The following is an 18,078-nucleotide window of genomic DNA, read 5'->3' as shown; positions in this document are numbered from 1 at the left end:
ACAAAGACTCATCTTCATTATTCTGTAGGCTGTCCGTGTTTTCATATGTGGAGAGGTATTTGTGCAATGTGAGTTTATGTTTTTTAAGGTCAGTGATCTGAATTGGAAAAGTCTAAAAATAATGAGCTTTCCTATTAAAACTGTCCACATCACTGACCTCTGTGTGTGTGCTATTGTGTATTATTACACACACGTTGCTAAAGTGCATACTGGTGTTGTTTATGTGTTTGTAAATATCATTTACAATTACAAACAGCAAAGATTACAATTATTAAAAGTCATATTTGAGTAAATTTGCATGCTAGCTTGATCCTTGAATGTTGATGATGTTTACTGCATTCATTCTGCTGTGTTTGTGTGTGTGTGTACAGTATGTGTGTGTGTGTACTGGAGGGCTTGTATTAATTAGGGCCTCTGTCTGAAATGGCAGCCCTTTAATGCCCCCGCAGGACAAAAAAAACTGCAGTAATTGAAACTGTAAAGGATGGGGGGCTCGTTAATCAGTCATAAAATTTATATTCCCATGAGGGATGTGTCTCACTGACCTGCACACATACACACGCACACACAAATGCCTGTGAGGCTTTTGTAGTAATAGGTGCGGAGACATGCTTAAACATGTTTCTGCAGTGATTGTTTTAGAGTGTTAATTATTGCAGGTGGTTACATCATACTCTCTGGAGATTTCGCGACATGTTTGGTAAAGCGTGTGTATTTTTGGATTCCTCTGAGAGGCATGACAGTATATGTTCCAAATGCAGTAAACTAACAGTGTTTGTCTAAATATAAATATGCACCTCTGTGTATATAACATATTTGCTATGCCTCGGTGGCTACTTTAATGGAAAACAGAAAGAGTGTATCTTATGTTGTTGGTGACTGTATATAATCTTGATATAAAATCAAAACTGCCTAATTAGACACTAATTGTACCTTATAAATACAATATATTCACTCTGTTGAACCCAGGAAATGTATTAGCAGCCAGCCAATTATTCTGGAGATAAATTTTTTTGGAAGGCTTTATTCAAGGTTTTTCTTTTTTTCTATTTTTACTGTCAGTCGTATAAGAAAATGTGTCTGCATTTATTAGAAATTCAGTATATTTGATATCTTATTGATTTCAGAGGGCCAACTGGTTTAATCCAGATTCAATATCTTAAACATTGTGTCAATTTGGCATCAATCCCCAATTTTCTCTGACCTCTGTGACTCCCCCTAGTGGAAAGGCTGAATGACTCCTTGGTTTTTTCGCTTGGTTTCTACTGGGTTGTAATGCAGATCAGAAAATGGAAAGCAATTGGAAATGCATGGTACGAGAACAGCTGTTGCCTAAAGGATAATTCATGTTTTTATTTTTTCAAGCTAAAACATGCAAATAACTTGAAGTGAGTGACGTGTTTGTAAATGTGATTTTGTTTGTTCAGTGCTAATTTAATTGTGCATAAGATATGCAAGGAAGACAAAAACCCACACTAGAAAATCAGCATGGTTTTAGCTTTATATAGACTCAAAATATTTTGAAAGATTCCTCAAAAGAAAATAGCTAAATAAGTGTGTATGAAGTTTGAATTATGAATTTAAGAATCTAAACAGCGACACTGTTAACAGTTAAAAAATTGGGCCTGAAAAGTGAACACACAAGATGCTTTTTTTTAAACCTCTTTGCTTTTGCTTTTAAATGAGTAGGTTTAAAATAATAGTATGCTTATTTACTGTAAAATATTGTACTCTGCCTCCAGTATATGACTGACATTTATTAATTTCATGTTAATGTGCATTTATGTATGCACATGTGTGTCTCTGTGTGTGTTTGTGTGAAATAGAGGGAAAGATGACCTTTAGCTTCCGTCTCCCAGGGAATAGTATTGCATTTAAATTAAAATAAGCATTTAAGTATTTTTCTCTTGTCTTGTATGCTTATACTCAGGGTCTGAAATATACACTTGCCAAATGCAAAAGAAAAGAAAAAAAGCCTTTGGCGAGTAAATAAACTTACTTGGCCGTGGCTGGAATCTGCTAAATGAGGAAATATTATTCACATTAATCCACCAAAATAGGACAAAACCACTCTTTCTCTACTTGTTCGAGTCAGTGTGCAGGTTCATCTTGCACGATAAAGCTGGCACTGCACAGTGAACAGCAAAACAGCAAAATGATCCCATTGTCATAATGCCAAAAATATAGTTTTTGTAAAAATTCAGCTTATTTATTGCTGGAATTTTGTTTTAATTCAATCGCCATTAGCTAATGTTTCTAAATATTGCTGTTGGACACTATTTATGCTGTTTTTGTGTTTGAGTTTCTGGTGTAAAATAAATTCCACACATGGTCATATACAGCTGATAAATGGATGTAGAGTAGTTTCACCTGCAGTTTAGCTCTCTAATTGCTTAAGGTTGGTAAACTTCTCTGTTTTTCTTCTCTCTCTCTTCAGCTGTTAGCTCAGGTGCTGCTGTTCTTATGTATAAACACTGCAGGGATGTTTATCAGCTACCTGTCAGACCGCGCCCAGCGCCAGGCCTTTCTGGAGACACGCAGGTGCATCGAGGCACGTCTCCGCCTGGAGACCGAGAACCAGCGACAGGTTAGTGTCCGCAAACTTTAAAAAAGTTTCCTTTACACCCACTCGCGTGACACGTGTTTGTGGCTCATGTACTTCAGGATTTTTCCAAGTACGTGTGGTAAACAAAGTAACATCATCAACAAATTGCAATGCTAACCATACTTTCTGGCCAATTATACCAATTACTTTTAGTGTTAGACATGTACTGTATCGGTCATACAGACCAATTAATTTAATTAATTCAATCAATTAATTATTTGACATTTTTGTTAACTGTCTTTTATTCTGCCAGCAGCTTTGTCAGTGGAGGGTAAACCATTTCTGTTTTTAAATTTAAAGAAATAATTGTATAAGTTTTTGCTATGAATGTGCTTGAATTCTGTTTCACATTGGCATTGTATTGGCCACTGCCATCCGTTCAACTATCCTCATTGACAAAAACATTGGTTATAATCAATGAAAAAACAATTGTGCTGTCAGATTTTTTTTTTTATTGAACATGTAATTTTTTTCAGGATTCTTTAAGAAAAATAGTTCAAAGGAACAACATTTATTGGAAATAGAAATCTTTAATAAAATAGCATAAATGTATCTCCTGTCACTTTTGATTTAGTTTAATACCTGAAAAATATTCAGTACTTTTCCAAAACAATCTGTCTGACCCCAACCTTTTAAAAGTGTGCACACTCATGCACAAACGTAATGTTGCTATATCACACTTCTTCACCAGCAACGGGCTGCAGTGGGTGAGAGTAATTGATTTAAAGATGAGAACAGCATCTCATGGGGACAGAAGGCTAGTGTAGAAAGGTTTCGAGACTCCTTAGGGAATCTCTCTCCATCTCCACCCTCCCCCACCCATCTCTTTCTCTGAGAGCTCTCCGGCTGTTTGCTGAAGTGGGTTTTATTTGCCAGTCAAGTGGAGCCCATGCTGGTACCACTGTGTGTGTATGTGTGTTTGCATTTCCTCTTCTATTGTATGCCCATCTATCCAAATTGCCCCTGCTTTTAGCCCAGCCAGTGGTTAGAGTACAAACTCTTGCTTTCTGAATGCATATTTGCAGTGCCTGGTCTCTATCCATGCAGCGTTACGAAGGTGAAATATAGAAATATAGGTGTGTAATTTTTGAAAATTTGAAAATACTTTCTCCTACCTCAGCCAAACTAATGTGGAGAGGCAGCTGTTTGTGATATTTCTCATAAAAAGTGTAAATGCTGTAATTGCTGTTTCTTTATGCATCTGACCAGCCCAACAATACAATATTGGCTCAACCAATGGCATGGTTTTCGAGTCCAACCAGTGGAAAACTGGGACTGTTTGTTTTGAACTGTTTGTTTAATCTGATTGGAAAAAATTTTTTAGTTATGAAAAATTACACACGTATTTGGCAGACATCCTGTATGTTCTTTACAGTGTTTTGCAAAAGCAGGTTGAACTAAATTTTAAATACCTTTAAATTTTGGGGAAATTATGTTAGATACATTTTTTCATTCAATATGTTATGCATTTATATTTAGCCCTGTGCGCTGGACGCTCTGGGTTATTTAATTGACTGGTGAACCATTAAGGGAACCAACACTGGATAAAAACGACTTGAAGCTTTTATTGCAGCAAAAAGAAACTGTTGTAATATGTTGGTTTAAAATGATGAAATAATGCAAAAAACTGTTTTTTAATTACCTTATAATTTGGAAGTGGTTTAAAGGTAAGACTGGTAAACTAGTTGAATTGTTGAACAGGTTAAAACTAAAAAGGGAATCGATGTGTATAATATGAAAATTATGTTTTTGTTTAGTAAGTGTGCATTGAGTGACTGAATGATTTAAGTCAATGTTTAATGAAGCACTTTACCCATGCTGCACCTGTGTTAGGAGCGTCTGGTCTTGTCGGTGCTGCCACGCTTTGTAGTGCTGGAGATGATTAATGACATGACCAATGTGGAGGACGAGAACCTACAGCACCAGTTTCACCGTATCTACATTCACCGCTATGAGAACGTGAGGTAATTTATTCCACTGTGGTACAGTCATCATGAATAGAATAGAAGAGAGTCAAATGGAATTGAATCAGTCATCCACCATTTAGGCTCGGTCGCCCACTGTTATGGCTCTGTCATCCTTGATTATGGCTGAGTCACTCTCTTTTATAACCCAAACAAGTAGCCCAGCAAAGCACAGTCAGTCACCATAAGAGCACCAAATTGGCTCTAAAAATGCCAGTTCATGGCCATTTGAGCCTAAATGAAGCCATTTGGGCAATTTTAATGGTTTACCCTCATTTTTTTTTTGCACTTTTTACTAAATTATTTTATGTAATAAGCCTTTATATGTAATAACATGAATATATGCATAGTAATCAAAGACAGAATAGAATATAATTTTTTTAATCTAAATCTGTTCTTAACTTAATTAATAATTTATGCAAATGCGATGTTCCGCAGCATAATTTTGTAAACATAAGTTTATTTGTGTCGGTACACTACTGTTAAAATTTTTAGAGTCAGTAAGGTTTCACTTGCTTACCAAGGCTGCATTTATTTGATCAGAAATCAGTAAAAACTGATGATATTGTAAAATATGACAATTTCAACAATTGTTTTCTATTGTATTGTATTTTAATAGTAGACTTTATTCCTGTTATGGCAAATGATCAGTCTTCAGTGTCACATGATCCTTCAGAAATCAGTCAGGCAATATGCTGATCTGGTGATCAAGAAACATTTCTCATTATTATCAATGTTAAAAACAGTTGCACTGCTTGACATTTTTTTCTGAAGCTGTGATTTTATTTTTTATAGATTTATTTTCAGGATTTTGGATAAACTGAATGTTCAGAAGAACAGTATTTATCTGAGATAGATATCTTTTGTAACATTATGAAAGATTTTACTGTCACTTTTTGATCTGATTAATTCATTAAAAAAGCTTGCATAGCTAGTATATTTAAACTTATCAGTACAGTTAGCTGTATTGTATATTTATTATATTATTATATATTTAAGTTCTGCCTGTTTATCTCAGATTAAACATCCCAGATTGGCTGTGAAATGTTTGGGAAAATCATGATTTTTCTGGCTGATTTATGTGCATGTGTGTTTTGTGCAGTATTCTCTTTGCTGATGTGAAGGGCTTCACCAATCTTTCCACCACCCTCTCTGCTCAGGAACTCGTTCGAATGCTCAACGAACTCTTTGCACGCTTTGACCGACTGGCACACGTAAGTGACCTAACACACATACATGACAATCTTTCAGCCACATCACAGTGTCTTTTGGGGTACAAAACATGGAATAGCAGTGCCAAGTTATTCAATAGACTCTGAACTTACCATGCCTATTTAAACAGTGTTCAGGGAGGTTAAAACTGGACAGAAAGTAACTAATTAGTTCTCAATTATTATTATTATTTTTTAATGTAAAATCAAAACAAAGGCAGTTCATGACCCCTTTAATGGAAATCAATCAGAATTTTCTGTTCTATTCTATAGACTAAATCCCAGTGATTTGAACATTTCATCGTTACTTCTTGAGGTTTGGGTAGGATGTAAATGAAGTTCCCCTTCTTATGTTGATTAGATTTTATGACAATCGAGGTTGTAATAATTATCTGTGCCCCTTTCCTGATAACCATTTTTATTTATGGCCATTATAATTTAAATACTTCGGAACTAATTCAATAAATATTTGTTCCACTTATGCATTTTAGCCCCAAAAATCTTATTCACAAGCTTGTATCTTATCCTCCTGTAATCCAGTTTAACCAAGCATCGTCTGCACTGTATTTGTATGACTTACTGACTTCTGTGGGACACAAAGAAGATATTTTAAAGAAATGTTTTTGTCCGTACAATTTAAGTCAGTGGGGGTTCAGAACAACCCCAGTTGACTTGCATTTTATGGACAAAAAACAAACAGAATGTCTCCTTGAGAAGGATGTACAGGTTTGGAACGACATGAGGGTGAGTAAAAGATGGCAATTTTCATTTTTGGCAAACTATCCCTTTAAATCATTGTCATTCAACACACCTTTCTATTTAAAGTAGGCCTATTTTAGTGCTTTATTCACATAATTCAGTGCTGATTACCTCAGAAAATTGCTGTTACACTCCTGCTTCACTTGCACATATTTGATGCAGGATGTGTGAAACAAAGAGAAGTGTTATGTTTGTGTGCCAAGGGCAGTGCCAGCATATCTTGGAGTTCAGTTAGAGTACAGAGGAGGATGAAATATGTGCCGGCTCACCGTCCCTCATGTCCTGCAGTGCACTGATGTGCTAAATGGCTGTTGCAAAAGTCACATAAATAAAAATGTTGTGGCCGCGTCCCCAACATTAATGACATTGATATATGAGTGTATGTGTGTTAGCGCAAGGGTACAACTGTCAACAACTCGTGCAAATCTTGATAGCTGCCCTTGGAAGAAAGAACAACATTACTTACAGACATTTATACAGGAAAATTGATTTTGTGTATTTAACAAATGTGTTTTTTGTTATATTGCTCAGAATGGAGGAGGATATAAATGCATTATGAAGAATATTAAACACTGTCCTTGTGCTGCAGCTCTCCAATAATCTTATTCATGAGTCAGTACAATAATCATTGGAGATTAACCAACCATAAAGTGGCTTGCTGATGCATAATGCAGATATTCAAATGTGGCATATGTGTGCTTGCAGATGGTTGTATCAGTATGTCATATTTAAATATCCTTGTATCCTTGCGCATGTTTGTGTGAATCTGCCTGGTGTTGTATTAAATTCTGCAGCAGTGATTATCTTGATTTTTATTTTTTTATTTTTTTATGAGAGGTATTCATTTTCTTTTCCGATGGCAGTGTTTATTCCGAGATGTCACATGTGTGTGGTTAGCAGGGTTGGGAGGTTTGTTTTTAAAATGTATTTTGTTACAGTTACAAATTACTTAATTTATTCAGTAACGTAATCCAAGTACCACAATATGATAGTAATGTAATCTGATTACTTTTGGGTTCCTTTTAGTTACAAATGTAAATAAAGTCAAAAAAGCAATATCTAAGTACTTTTATTTAACTATGACTTTAAAGTTAAAACTAATAGAAACTCTAAAAACTATTTGAAACTATTAAAAAGTGTGCCTTGTTTCATTATCTAGTAATTACAGCCTGTAGGCCTATATATATTTATATAAAAGGCTATGTATAAATTTAGTGGCTATACAGTTTAGTAAAAATGATCAGGAAAGTGCACCATATTAGTCTATTTTAAATTAAGCCTACAAGTGTATATTGAAATGTACGTATGTGAAATGTTATGATCTTTCTTTATTTCATTGACTGATCTGGGAACTCTCGTGTTAATTTCTACACTTTCCAGCTCATTTTCACACCAGCAGATGGCTCATGCGAGTCAGCAGAAGTCAACAGAACCATGAACTATGATGAAGCAGCACTAAATATAGCGTTATTATGTCAAAATACTAATTTATTTTATTTTAAATGAAATAAATGTATTCCTGATAGTATTCCCACTTTTTACAAAATGTAACTGTAATCTGAATACTTTGATTTGTGATGTAACTGTAATGGATATTTCTATCCTGATTACGTAACGCTGCTACATGTATTCCGTTACTCCCCAACCCTGGCGGTTATTGCTGAGCTGGTTAACTGTGCAGTTGAGCTGTCGCGTTCAGCATTTACAGATGTAATGGTTTTGATTGCTTGCGTCATACCACATCTTGACAACACTTTGAACTCCGATGATCCTGTCTTACAGCAGCCTTATCTTACATAAATCTTTTTCGCTCTCTTGCTATCTGTCTCTCCCTATTCTTCTTCTATGGCCTCACATTGCCTAAAAGGAAATGTATATTAACCATTTCGTTACTTGACATATGATCTAAATGACTGATTTTTATATACTGTATACATAAATTAGAAACACTAAACATCAGACAAAAGTTGGTATATTTTTTTTAAGTTGTGGCACAGAAATGCCATGTTTCTGGACATAAAGCCTGGTTATGCCATGATATTCAATTAATTACTGTATATTGGAGTACCATATTATGTTATCACTATGTCTGTTCCCTTGGAAACTAATCGATGACCTTGATGTTGCTAGCAGCATGATCTAGCATTTGACCTGCAGAAATCTATGAATAATATGAATATGGTAATCATTTGCTACTAATGGTACACTACCATTCAAATATATATATATATACATATATATATATATATATATATATATATATATATATATATATATGTGTGTGTGTGTGTGTGTGTGTATGTATGTATGTATATATATATATATATATATATATATATATATATATATATATATATATATATATATATATATATATATATATATATTTTTTTTTTTTTTTTTTTTTAAAGAAGTTAATACTTTTATTTAGTAAGTGTACATGAATTTGGTCAGACTTGACAGTAAAGACATTTATAATGCCTAAGATTTTTAAATAAATGGTGTTCTTTTAAAGTATCACAGTTTCTACAAGAATATTAAGCAGCACACCAGTTTTAAAGCATTTATAACAATCAGAAATGTTTCTTGAGCAGCAAATCAGAATATTAAAATGATTTCTGAAGGATCATGTGACACTGAAGACTGGAGTAATGATTGCTTATAAGATTCAACATCACAGGAATAAATACCATTTTAAAATATTTCAAAAAAGACATTATAATTAGTGATAATATTTGAGAATACTACTGCTTTTTCTGTATTTTTGATCAAATAAATGCATCTTTGTGAGCATAAGAGACCTTTTTTCAAAAACATTTTACATTATCGACCCCAAACTTTTGATGAGTTGTGTGAATATATATATATTAAAAACCCTTGGTATTACCATCTGACACCTTTAATGTGCTTCCACAGTACTTTTTCTGTAAGGCTCAGTCCAACTAAGAGCAGGTTTTAATTTAATGGGTTCTTTATTAATGACATTACGTCATGTTGATGTTATGAGTGTGTTGTTACACTTGCATTTAATGCTAGCTTCTGTGTTTATATCCATTAAATTGTCCCACAGTTTGGTATTGATTATGCAAAAGGCATCCACTTAGCCTGCAGATTAGCACTAGTGCTTCAAGCATGCTATCATGATCCAGTCCAGAGCTAATCAGGCTGTAGGTGGTGCTTTTAGCAATTGATAAATGACAGTTGGACGTAATGACTCTGTTTCCATACAGCGTTTACTGAGCTGTGAAAAGACGATAATATGGCAGTAGACATGAGTAATGGATTTCAGAGAGATCGAATGAGTGAGTGGCAGCCTAAATGATCACCCTCTCTGAGCTCTACACAAAAACCTGGCAGGCTGAGAGATAACTAGAAAAGATAGAGACTGCAGTGGAAATTACAGGGCAATTACAGTTATAAATGCTCAAACCCTCATATACCCCACTGACACTGTAAAATGCGAAACTGTGCAATCGTTCCCTAGCAGCTATTTCTACCTGATCTGACCCTTAATTGCTTTTATTGGGATACATTGATGTATTTTGATTGATTCAGCTGCATTAAATAAAAATATTGTCAACAGTTTGTCATACTAAATGTAAAAATGTCTTCTCCTTTTCTTCTCAGGAGCATCATTGCCTGAGGATCAAGATACTAGGGGATTGTTATTATTGTGTTTCTGGCCTTCCCGAGCCTCGACCGGATCATGCCCACTGCTGTGTCGAGATGGGCCTCAGCATGATCAAAACCATCAGGTAATGAAACATTTCATGTTTTATACTCCTAGCCAACACTAAATAAGTGATTAAGTGTTTCAGTAACCCTGTAATGTTCCAAAAGCAAGATTTTATTGCTCAGGTTAAGACATTTTATTGCTTAAACAGACACAAATGAGACAAGTGTTGACATAGTAGAGTATATGTATCTATAAAATGAATGTGGATATAATACCCTAGTGCTCAGGAGACACGTACACATATTAAATTGGCATTGTTTTCTAAGATGCATAGCTTTCCAAATCTGTACCTCTTTCTTTTTTGCATGGAACACAAAAGATTTTCCATTGTTTTAATGAATGTGAGTAAAGAATGGGGCCATTCAAGCTCCAAAATGACAAAAAGAAAATGACCGATCGTTTCGCCAGTTAAGACTCTTATTCCTCGTCTGGTATCATGTAGAGAGCCCTTTGAAGCTGCACTGAAACTGTGATTTTGACCTTCAACCATTTGTTAGCCGTTCAAGTCCACTATAAGCAGAATAATCCTGGATTGTTTTCACCCAAAAACTACATTTATTTTCGACTGAAGGAAGAAAAGTTTAAACTTGGGGGTGAGTAAATTACCAGGAAATTTTAATTTGAAAGTGAACTAATCCTTTAAGATGCATTTATGGAACTTTTCGAAGCTTGACGGCTCCAATACCCAGCTATTCAAACAACGGTCCATTTACTTAATTTTATTTCATTTCCCATTTTAGTTTTCCACTGAAGAAAGTCATATGAACTGGTGATGACAAGAGTGCAAGTAAAGGGAACTCATTAGCTTTGCTTCTTTCCTACAGGTTGGAAATTGGGCAAAGGAATGCACAAAATGAGACATAACAGAAATATCTGCTTCACAGGTTACATTTGAGTTGTTTAACATTAATATCTGCTTCACAGGTTATATTTGAATAAGTCTGTATTGGGTATTAGCGTTCATTTAAAACAATGGAAGTCTATAGTACTGTATGTCTGCAGTAAGGTTGAGTGAGTGAGTGAGTGAGTGAGTGAGTGACAGAGAGAGAGGCCACTAGACCGACTAGATGGCAGATGAGAGGCCCTTGTTCAGCAGGTGTGTATGTGTGTGCTGCACTAGTGTGAGTGCTGTTAGATATCACAGTACTCACTCTACCACTCAACTCACACAGCAGTGACAGTATGACCTCGATTCCACTTTTTATAAACAGCCACTTACTTCTGCCTGTTACTCCGTTCAGGAGTAATAGTATGATGTGTACTACATCTTGCCTATAAACTCAGTGTGACTACTCTGGCTCAACAGTTGTTTAGCAGCAGCATTACAGAGTTTCAACACCGCTAGCTAGCTATCCATCCTAACCTTTTTGTATTTGCATGTTTAGGTATGTGCGCTCACGTACAAAACATGACATAGACATGCGGATTGGCATCCACTCTGGTTCGGTTCTATGCGGAGTTCTTGGTTTGCGGAAATGGCAGTTTGACGTCTGGTCTTGGGATGTCGACATAGCCAACAAACTGGAGTCTGGGGGAATACCTGGGTAAGATACACGCAAATGTGCACACAAAAGCTCTTGGAAGCACAGTGGGGATTATCTATTAGCCCTCAAAAATGCTCAGCTGTGAGCATTTTATGGACCTCAAATCTTGTGTAATTGTGTGGGAGAACATTTATTGAGTTTTCGTTTATTCTCATTTTGAAAAAAGGTGTTTTGTTTTGGATGTGTGAGATGAATCTGTAGTTAATTTCAAACCCCCTCAGGAGGATCCACATCTCTAAAGCGGCTCTAGACTGTCTGAACGGCGATTATGAGGTGGAGGAGGGTCACGGTAAGGACCGCAACGATTTTCTGCGCAGGCATAACATCGAGACTTTCCTGATCAAGCAGCCAGAGGAGAGCTTACTCACGCTGCCGGAGGACATCATGAGAGATTCCACCAACCAATCAGATCACAGACCCTCGAACACTTCCTTCACGGAGGGAACATGGAGCCCTGAACTTCCCTTCCATAACATAGTGGGCAAACAAAATGTGAGTGCAAAAACACACACAAGCACGCAACCAAACAAGCACAGTTAAGAAACACGCATTAATGCGTCCTCAACAGTTCTGAACCTCTCTCACACACAGCATGCAAAAGGAACTTAAATTGAGGTTCTGTATCTGTTCACTGCACCTGTCTTTCATTTCAGTGCGAGCTTCTGATTTTTTTCCACATCTCTGTCTTCTTTTGTGTTCCTCCTGCATGGTTGGTTTGTTCTGGATAGTTGTGTGTAGGCACTTCATGACCTAAATCTAGACAACTACTCAGCAAATGTAGCTGCCCAAGGTTAAAATGTGAATATATACTCTGAAAACACTGTTTCTGGCATGCAGGTTTGGGAGTCATTTAGAACAGTTTTCCTTTCTCAGTGTTAATGTAACATGCAATGAAAAAGCAGTGTACAAGCAGAAGTCTCTAGATCCTCTTTATCATGGCTCATGTTTTTTTAGTGCTGTTGGACAGGTAAAGTGCTCTAGTCTAGAAGGTCTTAGGGCTGTAGGGTGAAGGATAGTGTTCTAAAAGGCCATCTAGACTGTTGGTTGAGGACACTTTTTAAATGATTCTAAAGGTTTATTAAAAATAGATGGTATTCTAGAAGATTCTAAGGCTAAAGAAAGAAGGTTCTAGAACAGGTTTTCAACCCTGCTTCCGGGTACTTGGTTTTGGTTTTCAAGATTGTGGGGTAAAGACAAAAGGTGTAAAGGGTTTTCATGGTTGAAGTGTAAAAACAATGGTGTAATGGGTTCTCAAGGCTATAGGGTGTGGAAAGTGTTGTAGTGGATTCTTAAGGCTATAGTGTAAAGAAGGTTCTCAAAACTGTAGGGCAGGAACTATGTTTTAGTGGATTCTCAAGACTGTACTGTATGGACAGATTTCTGGAGGGTTCCCATTGTCAATGTGGTTTTCAAATTAGTTTCATAAAAATATGTTCTAACTGATTCTTAGTGTTCTCAAGGCTGTAGGGTAAGGACAGTTTTTGTGTGGGCTCTCAAGGCTGGAAACATTGTCTAGTAAACTGCTTTTCCCAACTTATGCTGTAAGGACTGTTCTAGCTGATTCTCAAAGTTGTAAGGAAGGGACAGTGTTTTAGAGCAGAGTTGTCAAACTTAGCAGCTGAAGGTCCACTTTCCTGAAGAGTTTAGCTCCATCCAGCTTCAACACACCTGTCTGAAAGTTTGTAGTCAGGTGAGTACATTTAGGGTTCTCACACAGTGGTCCTCCAGGAGCTGAGTTTCACACCCCGCGTTTTAGAGTTTTTACAAGGCTGTAGGGTAAATACAGTATTCTTGTGGATTGTCAAGCTTGCAATATGGGCACTGTGTTCTGGAGGGTTCTCAGGGCTAAATGGCTCACAACAATGTTCTAGAAGGTTTCTGTGGCATGTGCTGCTGATTATGATGCAGAACTCTCTTCTGGTGTGGGCCGAGTTGCCAGGCTGTTGCTATGGAGATGTGGTTAACATAAGGGAATGTTGTCTTTGATTAATGCGGCGCTTTTGTTGCCTTTGTCATGCAGTCATCTTAACACATCAAAGAGCTCTCACAGTATGACTGGCAGGGCAACCAGCCAATTACACATCAGCTGAGAGCACAAGCCTTCGCCTTGATTTGACGAGTGCGTGTGTATGTCTGGGCTTTTATAGATGTGTTCAAACAGAAGTATGCTGACATGTTCATGTGTGTATGTAAGATTATAGGGCTGGTCTCCATGGAAACAGGAACGTCTGTAAGGCAGTAACAGGATTCCTTTTTCTCCTTCATGCTCCGTTTATCCCTCTTACTCTCTCCTCTTTCATCTGCTGTTCCTTTCTTCTCCTTTATCTCACATCCTCTCCCTCTCTCTTCTCCGTCTTCCTGTTCAGGCTTTGTCCTCAGTGACGCATTGCAGCCACGGTGTGTGTGTGTGTGTGTGTGTGTGAGTGAGTGAGTGAGTGAGTGAGTGAGTGAATGTGTGTTTTAGTGGGTGTTTGGGTGTGTGTGTTCTGCCGAAGGGTGGTTCTGTTAATGGATTTAGTTTCTCAGTCCTTGTGTTTTTGTATGTATGCCAAAACTTCATGGACTCAAAAACATAGACACACATGCATATAAACACTGCAACCTGAGAGTATTTCCTTTTGTAGTTTAACAGAGACCTTGTCTTTTGTATTTGGTAGTGAAAGCATTTACTATTAATCAGCCAAAAAACCTCTGCAATGCCTGTGTTCCAAGATCAAGTAATAAATCTAGATCAAAACACGGATCTAAATTTTGATTTGAAAGTCATTTTTGAGCTCTCCAGGTTTAAAGCTGTATATTACTGAAATATATTAGCAGGTATTTGTTTATCGGAGCCCCCCCATGTTGGTAGAACCAAATACTTTACAGAAAAAGAAGAAGAGTCTCTTCTCTTATTAAAGTATCCCTGAAACATCAAGGCTTAAGGCTGTGCCTAAAACGGTACCATCTGCAACCAAATATATTAATTTGCGAGTGATATTTTTGCTGATGTCCCCACTGGGGAATATATACATTTACAGGTTATGACTTAATTTGCTTCCTAATGCCTTTTTTCCTACTTGTTTTGCACATGAAAGTTTTAGAGGAAATAACAGCTTCAAACAATTCTTGTATGCATTAAATTCATAGTACTTGTAGTGTGCTTTGCATCCAATAATCGCAGTGAGCTTTGTGTTCTGTTGACTTTTTATAAACAAATTATCAGCTTTAAAATTCTGCCAAATTCATAATAAAATTCAAACAATAAATACCTTTTTGTGCTCTTTAATGTGGCATGAAGGATTGCTTTAGTGCCATCAGTTCAAGGGGCATGTCAACTTATCATATCTTTCTCTTTACTACTATAGTAAGAAATAAACATGAAGCTCATTAGTCAGCTCGAAAAACTTTTTTAACTGTTTTTAGAGGAGCATTTTGTTAATTATATTCACTGCATATTTATTTTTTTACTTAACCTGTTATCTACATTATAAGAAATAATGCAAGGAGCTAAAGATTCAGCATCTCCTATTTAATTGCATGTTACTTATGAAGAAAACATATTGGATGAGTTCAAGAAATATGACAACATTTATACAGTAGGATGCGTTGAGGAGGAGCCCAAACTACACTCAATGGCCGAGTGATGCTTACATAGTTATGGTCCATGATATTGGCAAACATTCTGTGTAATAAACAATTCTTTGTGACTGTTTATAGCTCTCAAGTTTGAAAAGACATTTAGTTCACACTTTAAATGAACCTTAGTTCCCAATACATCTACTAGATAGATTCTAATGTTAATGCTGTAGAAGGAGGAGAGACATAAACAAATGACAGTATGACTGAAGAAGTGGTTAAAAACAAAGAAGGAAAACACATTTATTCTGTGGCACTTCGAAAAATAATGTGCCACCTAGTTTTGTTTCTTATAGGGGGTGCCTAAAGTGATTTATTTAATTTAATTTTCTGAAGCCCTTCCCATGAATTCTGCCATCAGACAATACTATTAAAAGCCATTTAAACTCCACCCCATAAGCAATTCCGGGAAGCTCTGAAAAGCATCAGAGCTCTCAAAAGCTTTCTTTTTCCACCTTCAGGATTATTGAGGAGAACTCAAATTAAATCTCTGACATCTCCACCCAGAAGCTTTTCCATCTCTTCTACTCCACCCAGATTTTTTCAGTTTCATTCAGTCCATAATCTGACTAATTCCTCAACCAGAATAGAAAACATTGATGCGAACACCTTATTCAGGAAAAAATTCATATGATGTTTGATTCAAAAGAAAACGGTGTTGCTTATATGTTCACAGTGAGATTGAAAAGTATAATTTACATGCATCTGAATTGTAGTGCAGGAGCAATTTTTGATAGTTGTTGGATCAGAATTAAGCATGAGGATAATGAATGTAAATCACTCTTTACTCACTCTAAAAGTATAATTTGACGCATTAGGGGGCATGATTAATCATAACTGTATTAAGTTAATTCATTAAATTGAAAGCCCAAGTTTTTACTAATTTAAACATTGTTTTTGAATGAAATTTCTTATTCTCACCAAGGCTGCATTTATTAGATAAAAAAAGATTAATGGCAAAGATAGATTTTTATCAGCCATTACTCCAGTCTTCAGCATCACATTAGCCTTCACAAATAATTCTAATGTGCTGATTTGGTACTTGGACACATAGACACATTTCTTAATATGATCAGTATTGAAAACAGTTGTGCTGCTTAAAGGGTTAGTTCATCCATGAAAAATAGGCTCTGTTTTACTCACCCCCAAAGCATCCTAGGTGTATATGACTTTCTTCTTTCAGATGAATCCAGTCGAGGATTATATCCAGAGTTATATAAAAAATGGTCTTTGATCTTTCAAGCTCTATCATTGCAGTCAGCGGTTAATGCATTGTTTCAGTCCAAAAGAAGTGAAATAAAAAGCGCCCTTCTGGGGGGGTGAACAAAGGCCTCATGTATTGAACCGATGCTTTTTTGTAAGAAAAATATTAATATTCAAAATGTAATAATAACTTGAATCTAGCTGCGCTCACTGTTGTAAATGGAAGCAGTTTCAGAGGAAATTACGTTTGAGTTTAGCTTTGCGGTTTAATATTGTTGTCAAATCAGAACTTTTCTCTGCAATAGCTAGAGAGAATAACTCTTATTGAATATAGAAGAAATTGTCAAAAGACCCTTCAGGTCTTCAAGGCCTTAAGATATTTGCAATTGTCATTCCTTTCACTTGTTAGAAGAACATTTATTGAATGTTTTCACAAGGCACTCAGGGCAGTTATACACCTTTCACACACTGCTGTTAAAAAACTCTTTCAGTGAAAATCCCAGTGCTAACACTAGATTAACAGTCCCTAATCTCAGCAGATTTGTCCACATCGGTTAATATAATTCAGAGTACACACATATATACAAACACTCTAGAACTAACATCTGATGAATGAAAAGTCCATATACAGTGCCAAAAAATTTATTTGGGCACTTAACCAACACTTAAAAATGTATGAAAATGTGCTAATATTTTGAACATTTTTACTGTTATTTCAGTGAATGCATGAATTCACTTACCCTTAAATTCACACAGGTTAACAGAGTAACCACAGCTGTAGTTGTAGAAATACAATTAGTTTCCATTATATGTTCAGTTTTATCATTTGAAACAAGCAAGCATGTTTTTATAAAATATTTTATTATGTCTTGTTTTAAAACAAACACCATTAAGTTTGACTTTAAGGTATATTTCACCTAAACCTTTCTCCATTTACTAAGCCTTTTACCATAAGCAAACCCATCATAAGACTTTTTTTCTTCCACAGATAAGAAAATTAGAAAATAAAGTATACAGTATGTTTCTTTTGGATTTTTGGGTGAAACGGCACCATGTCTACGTATGTTGTGTGTGAATCGTCCATTGTGTATGTATGAGAGTCAGTCTGTGTGTGAGTTTTTTTCTCTAGATGACTCACAGCTCACAGTGACCACAGCTTCAGCTCGCGGCACAGATGATAGTCCTCTTTAAAGATACTTTCAGCGGTCAAAACAAAATCAAACGTCTGTGTCAGATCTTGTTAATGCAATATCCTCCGCTAGTCATCCTTCAATTTGACCTCCACCCTTGTGCTGACATTTCCACTGCTAAACATGCTCAAATACAATGCAAAACATGCCTACACTGTGATGGAGAGAGAAAAAAGATTGAATTTGACTTCCAGTTCATATATGTGATTATATATGGTTGTTACTGGGTTTTCTGTAAAGAAATGTGT

General features: G+C 36.1%; 1 protein-coding gene across 2 annotated transcripts in view; it reads left to right on the top strand.

The window, feature by feature from the left end:
* The window catches only part of adcy8 (adenylate cyclase 8 (brain)), a 44,920-nt gene that overhangs the window by 6,824 nt on the left and 20,018 nt on the right, over nucleotides 1–18,078 (top strand). For both annotated transcript variants that reach the window (XM_052547553.1, XM_052547552.1), the window contains exons 2-7: nucleotides 2,438–2,587; nucleotides 4,439–4,569; nucleotides 5,672–5,783; nucleotides 10,167–10,294; nucleotides 11,661–11,819; nucleotides 12,041–12,311. In XM_052547553.1, the coding sequence (XP_052403513.1) occupies nucleotides 2,438–2,587; nucleotides 4,439–4,569; nucleotides 5,672–5,783; nucleotides 10,167–10,294; nucleotides 11,661–11,819; nucleotides 12,041–12,311 (951 nt within the window). The remainder of the gene's footprint in view (nucleotides 1–2,437; nucleotides 2,588–4,438; nucleotides 4,570–5,671; nucleotides 5,784–10,166; nucleotides 10,295–11,660; nucleotides 11,820–12,040; nucleotides 12,312–18,078) is intronic.

This window comes from Carassius gibelio, chromosome B2 (assembly GCF_023724105.1).
Source record: "Carassius gibelio isolate Cgi1373 ecotype wild population from Czech Republic chromosome B2, carGib1.2-hapl.c, whole genome shotgun sequence".
Taxonomy (NCBI): domain Eukaryota; kingdom Metazoa; phylum Chordata; class Actinopteri; order Cypriniformes; family Cyprinidae; genus Carassius; species Carassius gibelio.
This window is presented reverse-complemented; position numbering and strand designations above follow the sequence as displayed.